Raw genomic sequence first — 21,405 nt, 5'->3', positions numbered from 1 at the left:
TAAGCAGGTGGTTCTGGCTGATCAGTGTATATTCTAATGTATTGTACTGATATTTTACCTGGTGTTTCTTGCTGGAGGAGGTCAGACTCCACCATTTCTCTGGGAATCTACAGTAGTTGGGATGCCAGACCAAAGATCAGCCAATAAAACAGAACCACTTGTTGTACACTTGAAAATATTTAGGCCTAAATTTAAGATGTGTGTTTTTGAATTGCATATAAAATTTCCATCCATTTGGATCACAGTTTTAACATAAACTAATAGACTTAATGCGATGCATAAGAAACAGGTAACACTTTACAATAAGGTTCAATTTGTTAACATTAGTTACAAACCCGATTCCAAAAAAGTTGGCACACTGTACAAACTGTGAAGAAAAAAGGAATGCAATAATTTAAAAATATCATAAACTTATATTTTATTCACAATAGAATACAGATAACATATCAAATGTTGAAAGTGAGACATTTTGAAATGTCATACCAAATATTGGCTTATTTTGGATTTCATGAGAGCTACACATTCCAAAAAAGTTGGGACAGGTAGCAATAAGAGGCCGTTAAATGTTTAAAGTTAAATGTACATATAAGGAACAGGTGGAGGACCAATTTGCAACTTATTAGGTCAATTGGCAACATGATTGGGTATAAAAAGAGCCTCTCAGAGTGGCAGTGTCTCCCAGAAGTTAAGATGGGCAGAGGATCACCAATAGTAAAGTGAAGCAAAAATAGTGAAGCAATATCAGAAAGGAGTTTCTCAGAGAAAAATTGCAAAGAGTTTGAAGTTATCATCATCTACAGTGCATAATATCATCCAAAGATTCAGAGAATCTGGAACAATCTCTGTGCGTAAGGGTCAAGGCCGGAAAACCATACTGGATACCCGTGATCTTCGGGCCCTTAGACTGCACTGCATCACATACAGGAATGCTACTGTAATGGAAATCACAACATGGGCTCAGGAATACGTCCAGAAAACATTGTCGTGAACACAATCCACCGTGCCATTCGCTGCTGCCGGCTAAAACTCTATAGGTCAAAAAAAGAAGCCATATCTAAACATGATCCAGAAGCACAGGCGTTTTCTCTGGGCCAAGGCTCATTTAAAATGGACTGTGGCAAATTGGAAAACTGTTCTGTGGTCAGACGAATCAAAATTTGAAGTTCTTTTTGAAAAACTGGGACCCCATGTCATCCGGACTAAAGAGGACAAGGACAACCCAAGTTGTTATCAGCGCTCAGTTCAGAAGCCTTTCTGATGGTATGGGGTTGCATGAGTGCGTGTGGCATGGGCAGCTTACACATCTGGAAAGGCACCATCAATGCTGAAAGGTATATCGAAGTTCTAGAACAACATATGCTCCTATCCAGATGTCGTCTCTTTCAGGGAAGACCTTGCATTTTCCAACATGACAATGCCAGACCACATACTGCATAAATTACAACATCATGGCTGCGTAGAAGAAGGATCCGGGTACTGAAATGGCCAGCCTGCAGTCCAGATCTTTCACCCATAGAAAACATTTGGTGCATCATAAAGAGGAAGATGCGACAAAGAAGACCTAAGACAGTTGAGCAGCTATAAGCCTGTATTAGACAAGAATGGGACAACATTCCTATTCCTAAACTTGAGCAACTTGTCTCCTCAGTCCCCAGATGTTTGCAGACTGTTATAAAAAGAAGAGGGGATGCCACACAGTGGTAAACATGGCCTTGTCACAACTTTTTTGTGATGTGTTGATGCCATGAAATTTAAAATCAACTTATTTTTCATTTAAAATGACACATTTTCTCAGTTTAAACATTTGATATGTTATCTATGTTGTATTCTGAATAAAATATTGAAATTTGAAACTTCCACAACATTGCATTCAATTTGTACAGTGTTCAAACTTTTTGGCATTGGGTTTGTATTAGTTAACATGAACTAAGAATGAACAATACTTTTACAGCATGTATTAATCTTAGTTCATGTTAATCTCAACATTTACTAATACATTTTTAAGATCAAACATTGTATCTGTTAAAATTAGTTAATCCACTGTGAACTAACATGAATATGAACATTTTAAACTTTCATTAATAAAGGTTAATAAATGCTGTAAGAATAAATTGCTTAATGTTAGTTCATATTCGTTAATGTATTAGTTAATTTTAACTAATTTTAATTTTAACTAATACACTGCCATTATATAGCTCGGATGTGTCAGGATATTTTTTAAAATATCTCAGATTGTGTTCATCATAAAGAAAAAAGTAATATACACCTAGGATGGCTTGAAAGTGAGTAAAGCTTGGGATAATTTTCATTTGAAAGTGAACTAATCCTTTAACTATTTGCATCTATTTGATTTCATTGAAATAATCACATTTTCAAAATGCATTTATTCAAGTTGCTTAGAATCAGCATAAATCTTTTCTTTGTGAAAACAATTACATTTATCAGTTAAAAGTATAGGAAAAAACTATTTTTTTATATTGTCAGTTAAAAGTATAAACATGGTTAAAATATGGCTAGCTGTGACAGAAGCAATAAGTTCAAATGTAAGAGATTGATATATTGATTGATGATAAATATCTAAATATATATTGTGGGGGAACTGCAAAGGGTTTGTGAGCTAATGGAAAGTGAGTAATAATAAATCACAAGCAAAATAAAATACCTACTAAAATATTTTATTGATCTACTTGCATTTGATATGACCACATGCTGTTAAATAATTCAAATATTAACTGGTGTGTAATAAGTTACATCTTAAAGTGTAATATTTAGTATTAGTGGATCACATGCTATGCTTGCTAACCTCTTTTGAGCTAAGCTCTCTCTCCTCTTCTCTCTCTGCTGGTTCTGGTCTTTCCCCCTCTGTCTCTGGTATCTCCTCTGCTACAGGAACCTCCCAGCGCTGCCTGGATGGTGGGATGGGCATCACGACCGCGACCTGTTTCCATAGCGCCAGGATTTCAGGTGGAAGGCCTGCGTAAGCATAACACTCAGCTGTCAATAATGTGACCTTCAAATTTAGCTATGGACTGTATAAATCATGGAACATTTTCATGAAATATCCATATAGGTCATATTAGACCCCAAAATAAAAAAATAAAAAAATTTCTTCAGGAAAATTAAACATATTTTGTAGCATTTTTTACCATATATTTACACTACAATCTTGGAGTTTGTAAAATGTTTACTTTTTTAAGACTCTAATCGTGTTGAAAACAGTTGTGTGGCTTAATATTTTTGTAGAAACTGAGATACATTTTTTAGTTCAAAATAGAATTAATTTGAAATAGAAATCTTGTGTAACTTTTATAAATGTATTTACTGTCATTTTTGGACAATTTATTACATCCTTGCTGAATAATAGTATTAGTTTCTTTCAAAAAAAAAAAATTATTATGATTTTAGGCTAAAAAAAGACTAATTTCTTTGTGAGATTCACCGACTTACTCAAGCAAGGGTTCCCGAGAAGTTCTTTAGCACCCCTCTTTTTTAAGGGTGGTTTGATGAGTGCCACCTAGGAGAAAAAACACACAATTGACAACAATTTTATGCACAAAATAATGCAAACTTGAATAAGAACTGTTCTAGACTTACCAAAGGCCTGGTCTCTGTCTCCACATCATCAATCCGGGCCCTCATTTCCTCTTGAGATATCTGTATTTGTTCATCAATGAAGAGCAGCTGTCTCCTCCTCTTCCTCTGCTCTTTAGGAGATTCAGGCCTCACTACAGCGGGCTGACAGAGGGGCAGATGGGAGAATGGCTTGATGACAAATGTGTCAAATGTTTTCATGTAGCATCAAGACAGACCAGATTACAACCTAACACACCTCAAGACGAGGGCTCCTCTCTCTCACCACTCTCTCTCTCTCTGGTTCAACAGCCATTTCCTCTTCGGCGGGCGGAGGGGATGGTATGGGTACAGACACAGATACTGGTGTCTTTTCTCTTTCTTCTAACAGAGGCATCTCCATGGGCAGCCCCAAATCCTCCTCAGGCAGCAGGACAACTTCCTGGCTTGACGCGCCAGTGATTTGTGCCCTGGGAAATCATCATTTTAGAGTGTAAGTTTGGTGTTTTTTAAACTGTATAACATTAAGAGTTCTTTTTAGGCTTTCCTTGGGATTGAAAACTGACCCCTCCCCCCCCTTTTAAAGTTCACCTCTTTAATATGTCCATCCCCTATAATACTCCGAAGCTTCCTGAAGCAGTGTTTTGAAAATCGGCCATCACTAAATAAGTCGTTATTTTGTGTTTTTTTACCGCACCAAAAATATTCTCGTTGCTTTATAATATTAATATTGAACCACTGTGCTCACATGAACCGATTTAAATATGTTTTTAGTACCTTTATGGATCTTGAGAGAGGAAATGTCATTGCTCCCTATGCAGGCCTCACGGAGCCATTGGTTTCAACTAAAATATCTTAATTTGTGTTCCGAAGATTATTGAAGGTCTTACGGTGTGGAACGGCATGAGGGTGAGTAATAAATAACATTATTTTCATTTTTGGGTGAACTAACCCTTTAAGAGGAAAGCTCTGACTGTGGAAATTAAAATACTTAACATGGAAGCCCAAGCTTGAAAGCTTGCTACCAGTGCAAGATAATGAAATATCAAAAAAAAAAAAAAAAAATTATATATATATATATATATATATATATATATATATATATATATATATAATATGCTTAGTTAATCGAGAGAAGCAGAAATCATGATCACGATTCAAATATGGTTAATAGTGCAGCCCTAACTATGGACAAACCACAGAGAAAATTAAAGAAGGAGATTCTGGATTCAAGATTTTGTTTTCATGGGGACTTTAAAGCCATCAACTCTAAAAGCTTTCTTTTCAAAAATGGGAAGTTTTCCATTTTTAGCATCTTTTGTTTACTAAAAGCGTACTTAAAAAAGCGCAAGTGCAAGTTTCTAAAGTGTAATTCTCTAAACGTACAGATCTAAAGAGACTGATGTTGTCAGATCTCGTGCTGTCTCTCTCTCAAGAGCTGCTCTCTCTTGCTCTCTTTCATCAGGCATCCTCGGCTCTCTGTCCTCTTCTGTCTCAATCTCTATTTGCTCTCTTTCTCTGTCTATCTCCGGCTGCCTCTCATCTTCACCTGCAAAAAAACATTCCCTTCTCAAATTTACATCTAAAACCGATTTATAATATCTCTGTGTTATAAAACAAAATACAACGTGACAGAAAATGCACAAGGCCAACTGATAAAACCACATGAACTGAGAACTGACTCATAATGAGTGTTTGGGCAAATCTCACCAGACCTGACATGAACAAATTCTCATTATCATAACAGATGTGGAAGTTTTATTTTTGAGTTGCCTCATTATTTTTAATTGTGATTTTTATTACTGCAATAACAAAAGAGTATTAAAAAAAAAAAAAAAAATTATATATATATATATATATTTTTATTTATTTAAATATATTATTATTATTTTTTTTTTTTTACATTTTTATTTTAATGAGCATAATTTAAAACCAGCACAAAAGCTACAATAAAGTATAAATACTTAACATTTTACATAGTATTTTTAATTATTATTATTATTATTTATTTTTTTTTACATTTTTTATTAAAATTAGCATAGTTTATAGTACATATAGTACTTTTTAATTATTTTTTACATTTGTTTTTTATTTAAATGAACATAAAGCCAGCACTTATATATAAATGAAGATAAAGCCAACCCTATATTAGGGTTGTTCAACGATAACCGTGGTTATCATGTACAAAATAAGAGTCTGTGTTTACGTAATATATGTGTGTTTGTTTTGTGTATAATTATTATGTATATATATAAATACACACACATACATGTATATATTTAAGAAATATAAGCATGTATGTATAAATATATAAATATATTTATATTTTTATATATTTAAATTATATATAAATGTAAATATTTGTATAGAAAAAAAAAAAAAAAGAAAAAAAAATATATATATATATATATATATATATATATATATATATATAATTTCTTTTGATTTTGAGGTAAAATTTGTGCAAGTATAACTTGTATCTTCATCTGGCACCAGGATAATTACTGCACATAATTATGGGTTACAGTGAAAACAGCATGCCACCATCACTTACGCTCAAGAAAGTGATCTGGCTGCTCCAGCAGTAGTTCGATCATGTCGGATTCCTGCAGATCTGCTCCTTCAAACTGAGGAAACAGAGAGACAACATTCTGGATACGCACAACTGGAGTTCACACAGTGATGATAGTGACTGACAGCTGTACCTCTGGCTCAGGCATGATAACAGGTTCTCTTTCTGTCAGAGTGATGGACTCCTGACTAGCTGTGATGCCTAAAGGGGAAAAGGGAGCTTAAAAAACACAAATTTCTAGATTTTTATTTAATGTCAGTGCAAATCGTTTGTAATTTCCTATAGTATAATTTGAAAGAGTATGGATAAATGTAATTGTGCGCTGCTAATGGTGATGTATCACTTTTCAGTGTTAACTACAGTATCAAGTGCTCACCATCTGAAGGTGGTGTTGGTTCTCTAGTGGGCGGGACATGCTCTGGTAAAACCCCCTCCATTCGCTGAGACACAGTGTGAGAGGTTAGACTACACATGACTTAACTTCATTGTTAAATAATCAAATTAATTAACAACATCTAGAAATTACACTACCTGTTCAAAGGTTTGGTGTCAGTCTTATACTTACCAAGGGTGCATTTATTTGATCAAAAATACAGTAAAAGCAGTAATGTTGTGGATTATTATTACAATTTAAAATAACTTGTACTTTAACATATTTGAAAATGTAATTTATTCCTGTGATGCAAAGCTGAATTTTCAGCATCTTTACTCCAGTCTTCAGTGTCACATGATCCTTCAGAAATCATTCTAATATGCTGATTTAATGCTCAAGAAACACTTCCTATTATCAGATGAAGTTATGCAGTTGTGTTTCTTAATATTCTAGTGAAAATAGTTATACATTTCCCCGCAGATGAATAGAATGTTCAAAAAAACAGCGTTTACATTTTTTATTGTAACGTTATGAGTCTTTACTGTCACTGTGGATCAATTTAATGCACCCTCGATCAATAAAAGTATTTCTTTAAAAAAAAAAACTTTATGCCAACAGAATTGAAATTCTGAGTTACATCCACCTGAATATAGCTGCTTGGACTTGGCAGGCCGTACCCGCACTCCATAACTCCAAAGAACGGATCCCTCGCCCCCTCTGTTTCATCAAATAGTGCAACAGCATCGGGGATCATGTGACTCTGCCTGAAAGCAAGAAGGAGGAGGAAGTTGAGGAAACTGTAAATGTGATAAACATCTTAAACAGTATGCATTAAGCTCTGAATCTCTTTTTCATTCATATTTTTTTTGCTTTTAACCTTGACTTGAAAAGGCCTTTAATTGTGACATTTTGCAAAATTTTACTCATAGCCATTGACAATTTACTTAAAATGTGGCATACTAAAATACTACAAAGTTAAAATTGGTTGCAAATGCTGCTTTGGCAATTGTTTGTGAAATTAAAAAAAAAAAAACATGAAATGTTAATTTTAATATTTTTTGTCATTTTGATTGGCTATTTTTTTAGAGTGATGCTGATGATAAAAAATAATTCTGATGCATTTATTGTAATGTTTATTAATGTGCACTGTCCCTGTTAAATAAACTAATAAATAAATAAAATAAATAAATCTGAAGTATTGAATTCAAAGAGCATTATACAAAGGATCACAGAAAATGTTCATCAGACATAATGGTTCCATTCATCTGCATTAGCACTATTGTTATTTCATCTAACATCATAACAATATAAAAGAAAGCTCATAATGAAACAATGACATAGTGCCTGACCTGGTTTCTTCATCCATCAAATCAATGTTAGCCTTCCGGTTAAGGCGGAGCAGTTTATCAATTGCCCCCTGAGTGTCCTCTGAGAAAAGGACACAACAGAAACACTAAACAATCATGGACAAGTCAAAATCTCTAAATTATACTATTATCATGATCATTTTATGAACCCATTGTGTCATCTTAAAAGATAAAAATGAAACAACAAAACAGCAAAAACATTCTTGTGTTATGCTGTCTTCTAGTTAAAGGATTAGTTCACTTTCAAATGAAAATTTCCTGATAATTTACTCACCCCCATGTCGTCCAAGATGTTCATGTCTTTCTTTCTTCAGTCGAAAAGAAATTAAGGTTTTTGATGAAAACATTCCAGGATTTTTCTCCATATAGTGGACTTCAATGGCCTCCAAACGGTTGAAGGTCAAAATTACAGTTTCAGTGTAGACACTGCTAAGTATTACTGCCCTCCACAGGTCAAAGTTTGAACTAATTGTTATATACTTGCACTAGAATATTGTATATGATAATTTAGTTCAATCTTTGACCTGTGGAGGGCAGTAATACACTTAGCAGTGTCTACACTGCTGGAATTCAAATACAGAAGAAGAAGAGAGCTAGTTCAAGATGAGCATGTATAATTAAAATTAAAATGTATAAAATTTAAATTATTTTTTTAGAAAATGAGCGATGGTTTCTCTAGATAAGACCCTTATTTCTCGTCTGTGATAGTGTAGAACGCTTTGAAGCTGCACTGAAACTGTAATTTTGACCTTCAACTGTTTGGAGGCCATTGAAGTCCACTATATGGAGAAAAATCCTGGAATGTTTTCATCAAAAACAGAAGAAAGAAAGACATGAACATCTTGGATGACATGGGGGTGAGTAAATTATCAGGAAATTTTCATTTGAAAGTGAACTAATCCTTTAAACCACTCTTTAGTAAACCTTAATAATTAGGCCTACTATTGTTGACAAATGGACCCAGCCCACCTAACAAAAATTCACACTGTCTGTGGTAGACGAGCACCACTCCATACTGCAGCTGGGAGGACAGATACAGGGAGAAACGGGGGCGGGGCAATCCTGAGACAGGGGGCGGGACTCTGACCAACACGTAATCCATGATGTCATTGCTGTTAATCACATTTAGAATAACTCAGTTAATTTTTTTTTTTTTTTTTTTAATATATAAATTTTTACTCAAAAATTACTTTAGTATTGTATTTAAATGCGATTTTCTAGAAAACTGTTCACAAGTAATTTATTTTATTTATTCATTTCATAGAAAGGAAACTAACCAGGTGCGCTGGACATTGACTTTAAGCATATCTCTCCGACTGATCCTTCGTCCTTTAGTGGCCGCCAACCTGAAAGTAGATTTTGGTTAGATAGATATTAGCTTTGCCTCAGTTTTAGAATTAAAATTGACAGGTTATAACATTTACCCTAATTTTCCATCTTTGGCATGCAGTGAATAGCCTATATACACACCTTCTCAAACAAACAGTCAATAGGTCTAACTCTCAGAAAGAAATGAGAACTTACCATATCGTGGCAAAGCATCCAGTCCGATGATTGAGCACAGTAGGATAGAAAAACATTGTGACAGGTTGTTAAAGACAGGATCAATTTAAAGCAAATGTTCAGCAAAAACTGCAATAGCGTGATCGTGAAAGAAATGAAATCTCTCAGGTGAAATCCAAAGTGTTTTGATAGGAACTATATATAGCAGCCACTTCAAAGGTTGCTGTGGGGGAATTGTTTTGAAAGATCTACCAATCAGTTGTGCTTTGTGAAACAGACAAACCAATCTTATTAAGACAGCGGTCTAAGACGCATTTTATTGGACTGTCTTGTTTCCATAATAATTCCTATTTTGTTATACACATTACAACATAATGAATATTGAGAAGCATTAAAATATATTTACACAGCATTCTAGCCATAAAACAGCGTCATTATGGGCGGGTGACAGTTATATTGTATAAATAGGTTATGTTTTACAATATAAAGAAGCAAAAGCGAGAAAAATGATGAGCAGTAGTATTGCATCTAATCGCCATCAGGTGGCGTATATATATTGTGCGTTATGATTAGATTATGAATATTAATTACGTTCGCCCAGTAACCTTAACTGGTTTGCTAAATGGCTGACGCTGGCGCCGCACAGCAGCGAACGAATGAACCAATCCTACTATGCGGAAGACTAGCCTTTTTTCAATATTCATTAACTGCTGCCTTCGCCATAGTAGGGTTCGAATAGACGCAAACGGAATCGGTTCATTTGTGCACTTCCGGACTGAACCAAACCGGAAACCGCCTGCTCACAACTTTTGTCTTCGCTGTTGCACATCGTTTGGAAATATCAGACATCATGTCGGGCTCATCAAGCATTGTTGCGATGAAGAAAGTCGTTCAGCAGTTGCGCTTCGAAGCAAACATCAACAGAGTAAAGGTCGGTTCGTTTCTGTTGGCGGTGTGATTTCTGTTGAGACTGCTAGTGAGCTAGTGAGTTAGCAGCCGGTTGAGCTTGGGCGTGGACCTGTAACCCGTTAGCCTTGTTTTAGCGGCTTCTCAGTCGATTTCATTAAAGTTGTTTTATTTTCCAGTGAAGTAGAACAAATATCTATTGAACAAACTAAATATTAAACAGGCTTAGCGGGGGGGAAAGCGCTAAATATTGTATCTATACCAACTCTAGCTAACGTTAGCTAGGATGGGTAATTTTCAATCTTTCAGGTCCCGTGGACCCCTAAATGTGATCATCCTAATGTCAGGGACCCCATGCTAAAATGTAAGATGCAGTTATATATTTACAAGTATATTATTAGTACTGAGAAATTTATATTATAAATGTATCGGTTACGCCACATTCGTTTTTTTTATTACGTTTTTATTATTCTCTGTACTAGTACACTGTACTAATATTTTAATTACATTTCAAATTAGTTTTTTTCACAATTTATTTTGATCAAATTTTTGTATTCGTTGTTTAAATCAATTTATTAACTGTAATCAATGTATTATTTTAATCAAATTTATTTTAGATAATTATTTTTTATTATTTATATTTCTCTCCCTTGTTTATTTATACCATTATATCCATTTTCAGATATATTTGTGTGTCTGTTAGTATGAATTTGTATTTAGCATTGCAGCTGATTGTGTATACAACCCATTTAAAGGGTTAGTTCACCCAAAAATTAAATTTCTGTCATTAATTATTCACCCTTATGTCATATCAAACTCGCAATACCTTCATCTTTGGAAAACAAATAAGATATTTTTGATGAAATCCAAGATTTTTTAAATATATTTTTATATTCTTCATTGAAAGCAACGAAATGACCGCATTCAAGGTCCAAGAAAGTAATAAAAACAGTTAAAATAATCAATGTGACTACAGTGGTTCAACCTTAATGTTATGAAGTGACGAGAATACATTTTGTGCTCAAAAACAAAACAAAAATAACTTTATTCAACAAATTTGTCCCTCCTCTGTCATTCTCCTATGCTATTTTTGTTGCAGTGCTTCCGTGTTTACGCCCGAACACCGACTCATTAATGTTTCCACAGTTTCCAGACAATTGTGACATGTTGTGACTTTTTGGCTGTTTAGGTTTCTCAGGCGGCTGCAGAGCTTCAGCAGTTCTGCATTCAAAACGCCCTACAAGATCCCCTGCTGACCGGAGTGTCTTCAAGCACCAACCCCTTTAGGACACAGAAGGTTTGCTCCTTCTTGTGAGGGTCCATGATGGCCATCTGCTATTGGTAAGGATCATTATCAAATTGCTTTTGATTAAAAGCTAAACATTACAAAACTGAAACTAACAATTAAAATCTGTCTTCTCAGGCTTTTTCCTGTTCCTGTGACATTTCTGCTGGGGGAAAAATAAGAACCACTGCCATGATGTATAATCGAAAACGCAACAGCACAAAGCTGTCCACTTGCCAGTTAATACCTCATGCCATAAACACAGAAATAAGAACTGAAAGGATTTGCCGCTTTATGTCTGTTATGGTGCATTTTCTTCTCAAGATTTCATTGTAGAATAGGAAACTTTTTTTTTAATTTTTTTTATCTCAACATGTATTTGACTCTCACTTTCACAAACTTCAGATTTCTGTTTGAAGACCTCAAACTAAAAAGTCTGCCTTAATGAGTGATAAACAGCGCTCCAGTTTTTTTGGAGGGAAGGCTTTTGTATTTTTATGTGGCACAGCAGAGGGAACTTAGTAATTTATTGTGCCTTTTTAACATTGTAGTCTATTTCTCTATCTTCTCTGCCTTAGACTTTTTATAACCCAAAATAAACCCATTGATTTCTACATGTCTCTATTGTTTTAATACTTTGCTTACTGTGAACGAATTGCACAGGATATATGTTAACTTTATAACCAAAAAAGAAGCTACAGTTTTATCACAATTACATGATATCCATTAATTTGTTTGAAATGCATTTGTCTGAGAGATTGTGATAATGTGATTTTGAATAATTTGGTGTGGTATAATTCTATTATACCACACAAAAAATGTATGATGGTATTTTGCCAGGCTTTCCCCTGGTTTCACAGGCAATACTTAAGCCTGGTCCCAGAATAAAATGCATGTTTGAACTGAAAGCAACTTGCACTGAAATCTTAAAATATGTCAGTGCCATTGTTTTGTCTCAAAATGCACACCAGTAATGTTTTCCTCTTAGGTACATTTATAAAAGCTACTCAAATATCATAATTGAACTAAGGTCTAATCATAATAATGATTTTACATAGACTTTATAAAATGGTTATTGTAAGTGTGTTGCAAATAGTTTCTTGCTATGTGATTGCTGTACTCCTCCTAAAACTCTATTGAAAATGATATTTTTAATGTACATAGTTATATTATTTGAAGTTTATGCTAAAATCTTGATTTCTTATTAATAGTTAATGTTATTTTTCATCAGAAGCTTTAAAATAGAGGTATCTAAAATCATATTTACATTTTAAAACACGACACAGGTGTTCGACACAGGTGTGTCAACATCATTTCATGAATATTTGCACGAAACCTAATTGGCCTGAATAAATAGAAATCAGGTGTAGGTGGTTTGGGTGATTGATAAGTTATTGCGCAAGCTAGAATCAGTTTTCATTGATGCGTTTTAAAAACGGCGACCAACGGGTTTATTTCCATGGTCGAGAAGCTGGTTTTGTATGTGATATAATTATTTAGCAAGCAAGATGTGGTCGAGTAGCCCATTGATATGTTGTACTGCTGTCCTTCTTCTGATATCTCAGCTTACTGAATGTTATCCTCGAACATTCCAGCAAGGACGGCCTTTGGCAAACCAGCAGCTGTTGAACAGTCAGTTTAAGGCCGCGATTCTACAAAGTCCGCCTAAAATAAACGACCCCGTTCCACAACTACGTCAGAAAATTGTATCTGTGTATTGCCATCAAGAAGCGATAGAGGTCGTGATAAACACAGACCTGTTAGCTTCGGGTCTTCCTGTTTACGCTGAGGAGTTGCGGCTGGGTCCCGAATCATTGCCCAGCAAAGTGTCGCCAGCATCGCCAGCATCATGTGGAGCTGTGCAAACTGGACTATCAAACTTCACCATATTTGCTCACTTCAAAGACTGTGGAACCAAACTATCTGTAAGTGCGCAGATATCACATGTAGGCCTTTTTTATAGATTGGTATTTTGCTGGGAAAATTATAGTAGTTAAAACTGGTCATTAATCTGCCCTCCACTTAGATTGACTAGAAGGCTAGCAGGCTGTGCACCAGCTTGGTGGACTTTAAGAAATGGGGAACACCAATAATACTACTATTAAATGGTTTGTTACAAATTCATCATGGGTTTAATTTGTCGTCTCAGGTAACTGGGGACTCTCTGGTGTATTCAAATGTCCTTGTGTATTCTCCTCTACCATCTCCTGATGGTGTGCTTTACCAGGATGGTGCAGTCACGCCTGTTCAGTGCCAATTCCGGAGGTAAGCTGACAAACCTCAGACTTTTTTTAATGACTAATTTGACCTCTTAATAATTTTTTTTTTTCCCCCTCAAATCTTCTAAAGGTGGTATAATGTTGACAGTGTGGTTGTGGCACCCACTTGGATTCCATTTGCTGCCACTGTTAGGTCCTTTGATTATCTGGACTTTAGTCTTCGACTGATGAGTGGTATAGTATTTATAATAGCCAAGTTCTGCTTCAAAATTATTTATTATTAACTTAATTTTTTTTATTTTTAAGATGACTGGCAGTATGAGAGGGGCTCAAATGTCTATTTTCTGGGGGATGCGATACACCTTCAAGCCTCTGTTACCTTGGCCAATCATTTGCCCCTGGTTCTTTATATTGACTGGTGTGTGGCTACACCAACTTATAACATGGAGACCAGTGATGTCAAATATTCCTTTGTAGATTACCGTGGGTGAGTTTTGATTTAGACTTTGTAGTATTGCACTTAATACATCTATTAGATTTAATCCAACCTCCTTTAAAACCTGGTTTTATTAACTACCAGTTTGGTGTTGAAAGAAATTGGTCCTGTGTCGTAAAAATGAGAGAATTTATACATCCCTTTTGGATGCGCACAATTGAGGGTTCCTCAAAGAACCTTTTAGTTAACAGTCCTTAAGAGAATCATTTTCTTAGTGTGGAAAACTTTTTAATCTAAAGAACCTCTTGTGCATTTAAAATGTTTCTATGGATGTTAAATGTTCATGGAACCATGACTGCCAATAAAGCTTTAAGTGTACCAGTCTGTTTGTTCACTTGAATTTCGCAGTTTGTCTAATCATGTAGACCACTTTCAGATGTCTTGCAGACAGCAGGGGTTTGTACTCCCACTCCAAGTTCTTGCAGAGGAGCCAAGGCAACAAATTAAACCTACTGTTGGATGCCTTCAGGTTCCACAAGTTGACAAGCAACTTGGTGAGCAGAACTTTAAGACTGACTTAAAGGATAGTTTACTGTAGGATGAATATTGTCATTGGAAGTTTGTAATACAATATGTAACTCTTGCACCGATTTTACCACTGTTTGAAGTTAGCATGTCATTCCCAACCTGTATGACTTTGTCCTGTGAAACACAAGATTTGTTGTTTGTGGTCTTATTTTGGACCCCACTGAATACCAGTGTATAGACACTCAACTCCTCAAAATATCATGTGTAAAGTCATACAGGTTTGGAATATGAGGGTGAGTAAACGTCAGTTATAATTTTTGGGTGAATACAGTTTATGTATGCAAGTTGTTTAATTCTGCACTGCTTCCTGGTTGTATTTGAAACAGGTGTACATCACATGTTACCTAAAGGCCATCCCTGCTGCGTATTCTGGGAGCTCACAGAATCGAGCATGTTCTTTTATTGATGGAAGGTAATGACTGACTTTCAAATATTTAAACCTTGGTATCAATCACTGGTTCTTGATGTAAGAACCCATATGGACTGTGCAGGTGGCAGTCTGTGGATGGAAATGATGAGGTGTGTAACAGCTGTGAGCCATCCAAACAAGGTGCGGCCGAGCCTGAACCAATCAAGCCTTTCCGTGTCACAATAGCCCCTCCTGTCAAGCAGCCAAATTTGGGCTCAAAGCCTGGGTCTGCGGATTTCTTTCTTGTAAGACCCGGTCAATCATTAGAACCCTTTAGAGCTCTCATACAGGCAAAGCAAAATCCCTTTGGCAGTCTGTCAAAGAGGGGAACCGACACAAACAAAGGTTTGGATATAGTTTCATTCTTTATCTGTATTTATCCAAGTTTGAGTGCCACATAACACCCTTCTCCCTTTATAACAGACTGGAAGATTGCTACCTTGGGTCCTCTGTTTCTGATTCCAAGACAAGGAAACGCCACCCAGTCAACTGGATCTCTGATGGGCCGAACTGAGGGCGTCTACTCGGCATCTGTTGCTGAGAAGCCAGAGTTCTTATTCAACTCGACTGAAAAGAATCCTGTGATGGATGAGCTGGAGTTTAAAACTGCTCCAGAGACTGGAAGCTTCAGTCCATTAGAGGACAGCCTGTTCTTTAATGATACTGATCTTTTTGGTTCAGAAGGGGGAAGCGGGTTTGAATAATGACCCCCCCACTTACAAATGAGTGGGAAAAATGGAAACTAACAATGTGACCTTTTCTAAAAATAAAAGTTTTATTACATCTTGTCTTGGTCCTTGATATTACTGCAGATGCTGTGGTCACAGAAAAATATGCAAGCTGGTTGTTGCGCACTTCATGCATTAAATTCATAAATCTCAATGTACTTGAAGTTTTTGCAATAAAGTAAAAATTGCACAATAGTAGGTTCTTTATATTTCAAAACATGTATAGTATTAAGAACTTTCTGAAACAAGTCAAGATTAAAATTTAGCACATCTTATGGTTTTTAACTCAATTTCTCATTCAATTCACATTATCGTGAACCATATTTAATGATTTACATTGAGTTTTGTTCTAAAATAAAAGTGACTTTAAATAACACGAAACATACTTCACAGCAGATATCAATAAATATTAATGAATTATAACTTAAGATAACATTACCACCTTTTTATGGTGTCTTTTAACTCAATTTCTCATTCAGATCACGACTGAACATTAGTATGATGTAACGTTCTGTAAGTGTGGTTAACAGGTTTTGATGCTAGGCTACCATGGGCATTTCTTTACAAAAGTTCTCTATATACTTCAAAGGCTTGGTTACTATATTCATTTCTGAATCATAACTCAAGGTAGCTTTCTGTATCTTGCACATTGTTCTTCATTTAAACATTAGGGTCGCACATGATTATGAACCGTCCAACTATATTTATTGGGATAGTATACACAACCTTCCATAAAAGTGGTTAATAAGTTACCATGTGGGCTATTTCTTAACAGATTTTGATCTAATATACTTCACAGTCTCTTTGATGTTCTTGTCCTCAGGTGTTTTTTTCACCAGGTGCGCCATTCGTCTGAAGCCATCCACCAGACCTGCTCCAGTCAGCGCAGAACACGGCTGAATGAACCAGTCTCGTTCATTGCAACTCTTTCTCAGGTTAAACTGCTCTGTGATCTCTGTTACTGTAGCAGCTCCTACAATATCTTGCTTGTTGGCAAGAACCACCACCGGGAGTCCCCTGAGGTGCTCACTCTTTAAGGTGTGTTCCAGGATGCCCTTGGCCTCGTCCAGACGCTTAATGTCAGAGGAGTCCACGACGAACACAATTCCAGCTGTGTCTTGGAAAAAATTCTTCCAGTGCGCTCGCATCTTTATCTGACCACCAACGTCCCACACGGTCAGGATGATTTTGTCCCTTTTCTTCTTGGCTTCAATCATTTCTACATTGAATCCAATTGTAGGGACTGTGTGGAAGTCCTCATTGTATTTTAGTTTGTAAAGAAGAGTTGATTTTCCAGCTCCGTCAAGCCCTAGGAGGAGGATACGAGCTTCAGGTTTGTGTCTGGATCCTGAATGGCCCATTGTAAATGTCTGATGTTCACAAACACCAACGTTTCTTATAGTCTTCTCTTAGCAAATGTGAGTTTACTTAAGATGGTGTCTGCGTTACTCAGTAATGTATTATATCTTGCTTATCTAGTTGTATGATTATTGGGTCAAAGTATCAGAGGACACCTCCCAAATGATATGCTAAGAATGGTGTCTTGAGGAATTCATCTCTGTACAAAACATACATTTAAATATTGTACATATTTAAACCGAATGAAATATTCCATGATTAAATAAAAAAATATATAATTTTCATAGAATCTCATGTTCAACATGGTTGCAAAAAATCTTTCACTGTTTAGTTTAAGATCCAAAAGAAAGTAAAGATGATGTCAGCTGACATACATGAAGTACATAGGAACTTGAACTTGAAAATAAATAAAAATAAAACATAACTTTAATAAAATAAACATTTATAAGTTCTCAGTTAAGTTGCCCTGAGTCTGGGATGTGACCATAAGTTTAAAGAAATAAGTATGGGCTTCCCATTACATTTATCAGCTGACCACATGCATGACCATGACCTGGCAGTAAGTCAGACTGTTTAAATATATATTTGAAGATAAATGTCTTGGAAAAAGTCTTAAAATAAATATGCTTCAATCTTTTCATTCCAGAAAATGGGAACCAAAAAAGAAAGAAAAAAGTGTGGTATGTCTCCCTCAGACATTCAGGAATCCTTTTAAACAGTACCATCCCAAGCCTTCCAGATACTTCTTCCAGCACTGGATTATTGACTGAGCAGGCGTCACCTTTAGAAATCCTCAGTATAGATTTCAGAAAGAAACAAGAACAGCAGCGACCATAACTTCACATCCACAGGCTCACCTTTGTCTTCCGAGGGTTTTATCTATCCACACCCCGCCTGTTGTATCTTCCACAAAAACCAGCCCAGAGCAGTCGTCGTGACTACTGCAGCCGCGGCGCCGTCTGTCCGCTGCCGCTTCATTCGGAAAGACTTCCAATCGCCATTTCCCGTGCGAAATGCCGGGAGTGCGTTTTTCACACAACTTTATAGTTGTAAGTGACGTGAACTCGTTAAACTGCTCGGATGTCCTTGAACTGCACTGACCCATTCTAGTGCTCCGATTGCGCTTGGAAAAATCCTTGAAAAGTAGGCCGCTGAGCGTCTTGTAAACTTGGTGCCAAAGCGGAGCGCAGACTTTTACATTTATACGTTACGGCCTCTGAACTACTGGGTGTCAGATCCAGTAAGAGTGTGTAGGGGGAGATTTTTAGAAAGCTTACTCAGTGACAACAGGCACGAGTCATAGAGGCCTTAAATACTGGACTCTACAATCCTGGTGCTATTCTGAGGCTTTACACCTGGTCCCTGCTGTCACGATGGACTGTGTAACGCGTCACCGTTAAAGCTCGGTATGCTGCACGGATACGGCACTGCAGTGTAAGGTTACTGCGGCCGAGACCTCTTGAAATATGTGTTCAGATCAGTATGTAAGTCAGTCAGGAAAAATGCAAACAACCATGCGTCATGCTTATTCTATTTGTTTATTATTTCCTCTTAATCTATGAGCTCATAACCTACTGTATCATATTTCCCACATGAAATCAAAAGGCCCTGTCTGCTGAAAAGACCATCTCAAACCAGGTTGGTTTTTGCTTGTCTCCCAACCTTCTCAGGCTGGTTTTACAGGGGTTTGGCCAGTGGCGGCATTTCACAAAAACCTAGGGTATGGCATGATTCCTTCTGGCCATACGACAACGACATTACCAAGTAATCATAATTATATAAACAAAATGTGGACAACAATCCACCATAGGCCTACTAAAAGAATGGTTGGAGTCCACTGACATGCACAGACTTAACAACAATACGAAACCAATTCTGAAACAGCCCTACCCTAGATCGTTTCGCTATATAAGACCCTTATTCCTCGTCCGGTATCGTTTAAAGCCCTTTGAAGCTGCACTGAAACTGTAATTTTGACCTTCAACCGTTTGGGCTCCATTGAAGTCCACTATAAGGAGAATAATCCTGGAATGTTTTCATCAAAAACCTTAATTTCTTTTCGACCGAAGAAAGAAAGACATGAACATCTTGGAAGACATGGGGGTGAGTAAATTATCAGGAAAAGTTTATTTAAAAGTGGACAAATCCTTTAAATCAGCACAATTTGTTATAGAAATGGTTCATACCAACTTTTTGTAGAATGATGGTCTTCTGTGGAACACAAAGGATGATATTTTGAAGAATGCTGGTAACCAAACAGCTTCGGTTCTTCCATTATATTTTTTTGACCATACAATAGAAGTCAATGGGAACCAAAACTGTTTGGTTACCAACATTTTTTGAAAGTGGACTAATCCTTTAAACTTGCCATTCGCGTACACACCTCACCATGCGCAAGGCAGTTGGACATAGTGGTGTATTAGAGGTAGAAAAATGATAGAAATACAGTTCAGCTTCTCGCACAAACCGATCGTTTCGTGTCTTAGGACATCAATGTGTCGTCACAAGCTGCAGGGTTTAATTTGGATTTGTCTAAGCAAGTTTTATTTACTCTTATAAAAGAAATTCCCATTGACCAATTAAAAATGATCAATTGTGTTCTACTGAAGAAACAAAGTCACCTACATTTTGGATGCCCTGAGGTTAAGCAGATAAACATCAAATTTTCATTTTTGTGTGAACTATCCCTTTAAGATTATCTCTTATGAAGGTGTTACCTGATGTAATGTATTTTTGTTACAGTGACCAATCTAGGATATCATTAATTTGTTAATGATACAGATATTGATACGAGTAACAAATTTGAACCAAAAATATGAATATATTTAAAATATTGAAATGCTTATAAATAGGTTAACTATATATTATACTATATATTAACTATCTATAGCCTATTTGACCCCATTCAATATTCAACATCTCTAAATACATGATTTTTTTTGCTTCACATTTAATGTCCTTTACTAATTTAATGGGGACAACTGAGTAAACATACAATTAACATGATGATATGTTTATAATGTTCAGTACACATTTTGTAGCATCAGTGTTCTTTGGGGCTCAGGCTCATTTAGCTGTATAAAACATAAAAAAATATACAAATTTTACACACATTTGTTTTGGTTGTTTTGGATAATATCAAGGTCATTATAACATGCAATTTTATAATGTTCAAAAAACTTCTCTCTGCTTTAGGGCCCTAACCTAACATAACCACACCTGTATTGCGAGAATCACTAATAGTTCACACGACATGGTGGTGTTGGTAGTGGGGATCATTCTAACGCGATATTTCCAGTGCCGGTGGGGAAAAAATGGAGCGTTATTTTGGTACCCCACTTGAACGACAGCTGTGGCCAAAAGTTTTGGCAGTGACAAATTTTGTGTTTTGCAATTTTTTCTCCTTTAGTTGTTGTGATGTTGATTCACATTGTTTCTAGGTTATTGTGCAGAGTGATCAGATACATTTTGCATATTTGCAAAACGCTTCATTGGACAATAAACTTTATCACAAAAACTCAAATTTCAAAGTATTTTGGCCCAGGTACAAAATGACCAGCTAACATCATGTCACTAATCGTATAATCAGCACATGATTGCTATAAAAAGAAGGAAAAAGTGCTTCCAGTCATTGTGTTCTTGTGTTAACAATGGATACCTCCAAAGAAAGATCATAGATTTGCATCAAAATGGCTGTGAAAAGCTTAGGTACGTCCAGACATTGCTCAATTTACATAAAGAAAAAAAAAAAAAACACTTGGCAATATGATATATAAGAAACAATATACAATAAATATTACACAATATACACACACATGTACACTATACACATATGTACAGAGGGCTGTTTCATAAAAGATGCTAAGAAAAGCGAGGATTAAACTCCAAAACCTGACTTGAATTAACCTAACAAATGAGTTTAGGCTAAAACGGTTTCATAAAAGGTAATTGAAGTTCACGCAGTCCCGCTAATTCGATCCAGGTTCACCTAGTCAAGATAATTTCGCGTGCACGCTTTTCTTAAGCAGCCCTGGAGGTCGATCATAGATCAAATCGATCCACCATAGGAAACGGCATACATTTTGTGCTA

At 36.0% G+C, this 21,405-nt stretch overlaps 4 protein-coding genes across 4 annotated transcripts in view; 2 read left to right on the top strand and 2 right to left on the bottom strand.

The window, feature by feature from the left end:
- Positions 1-2,782: 2,782 nt before the first annotated feature.
- On the bottom strand, positions 2,783-8,984 carry LOC137003769 (meiotic recombination protein REC8 homolog). Its single transcript, XM_067364052.1, has 11 exons — positions 8,852-8,984; positions 7,865-7,943; positions 7,153-7,279; positions 6,519-6,582; positions 6,276-6,343; positions 6,125-6,197; positions 4,957-5,119; positions 3,830-4,040; positions 3,595-3,735; positions 3,448-3,514; positions 2,783-2,973 (listed from the first exon to the last, which is right to left on the bottom strand). The coding sequence occupies exons 1-11, from the start codon at positions 8,982-8,984 to the stop codon at positions 2,783-2,785; spliced, it is 1,317 nt and encodes a 438-aa protein (XP_067220153.1).
- Positions 8,985-10,150: 1,166 nt separating this feature from the next.
- gng5 (guanine nucleotide binding protein (G protein), gamma 5) lies at positions 10,151-11,928 on the top strand. The gene is made up of 3 exons (XM_067362812.1): positions 10,151-10,316; positions 11,481-11,632; positions 11,715-11,928. Exons 1-2 carry the CDS (start codon positions 10,236-10,238, stop codon positions 11,604-11,606), a joined length of 207 nt encoding a protein of 68 aa, XP_067218913.1. The 5' UTR covers positions 10,151-10,235; the 3' UTR covers positions 11,607-11,632; positions 11,715-11,928.
- Positions 11,929-13,020: 1,092 nt separating this feature from the next.
- On the top strand, positions 13,021-15,959 carry zp3b (zona pellucida glycoprotein 3b). Its single transcript, XM_067363369.1, has 8 exons — positions 13,021-13,501; positions 13,726-13,841; positions 13,926-14,029; positions 14,102-14,282; positions 14,668-14,785; positions 15,146-15,231; positions 15,311-15,573; positions 15,652-15,959. Exons 1-8 carry the CDS (start codon positions 13,085-13,087, stop codon positions 15,930-15,932), a joined length of 1,566 nt encoding a protein of 521 aa, XP_067219470.1. The 5' UTR covers positions 13,021-13,084; the 3' UTR covers positions 15,933-15,959.
- A 758-nt stretch (positions 15,960-16,717) lies between these two features.
- arl14 (ADP-ribosylation factor-like 14) overlaps positions 16,718-21,405 on the bottom strand; it is a 5,293-nt gene continuing 605 nt past the window's right edge. Inside the window, exon 1 of the mRNA XM_067363370.1 lies at positions 16,718-21,405. This exon is cut by the window's right edge and continues 605 nt beyond it. Within this exon, the coding sequence (XP_067219471.1) occupies positions 16,718-17,317 (600 nt within the window). The 5' untranslated portion in view covers positions 17,318-21,405.

The sequence above is a fragment of the Chanodichthys erythropterus genome, chromosome 16 (assembly GCF_024489055.1).
Source record: "Chanodichthys erythropterus isolate Z2021 chromosome 16, ASM2448905v1, whole genome shotgun sequence".
Lineage (NCBI taxonomy): Eukaryota > Metazoa > Chordata > Actinopteri > Cypriniformes > Xenocyprididae > Chanodichthys > Chanodichthys erythropterus.
Note: the sequence above shows the minus strand (reverse complement) of the source record. Positions and strands in the feature narration are given on the sequence as shown.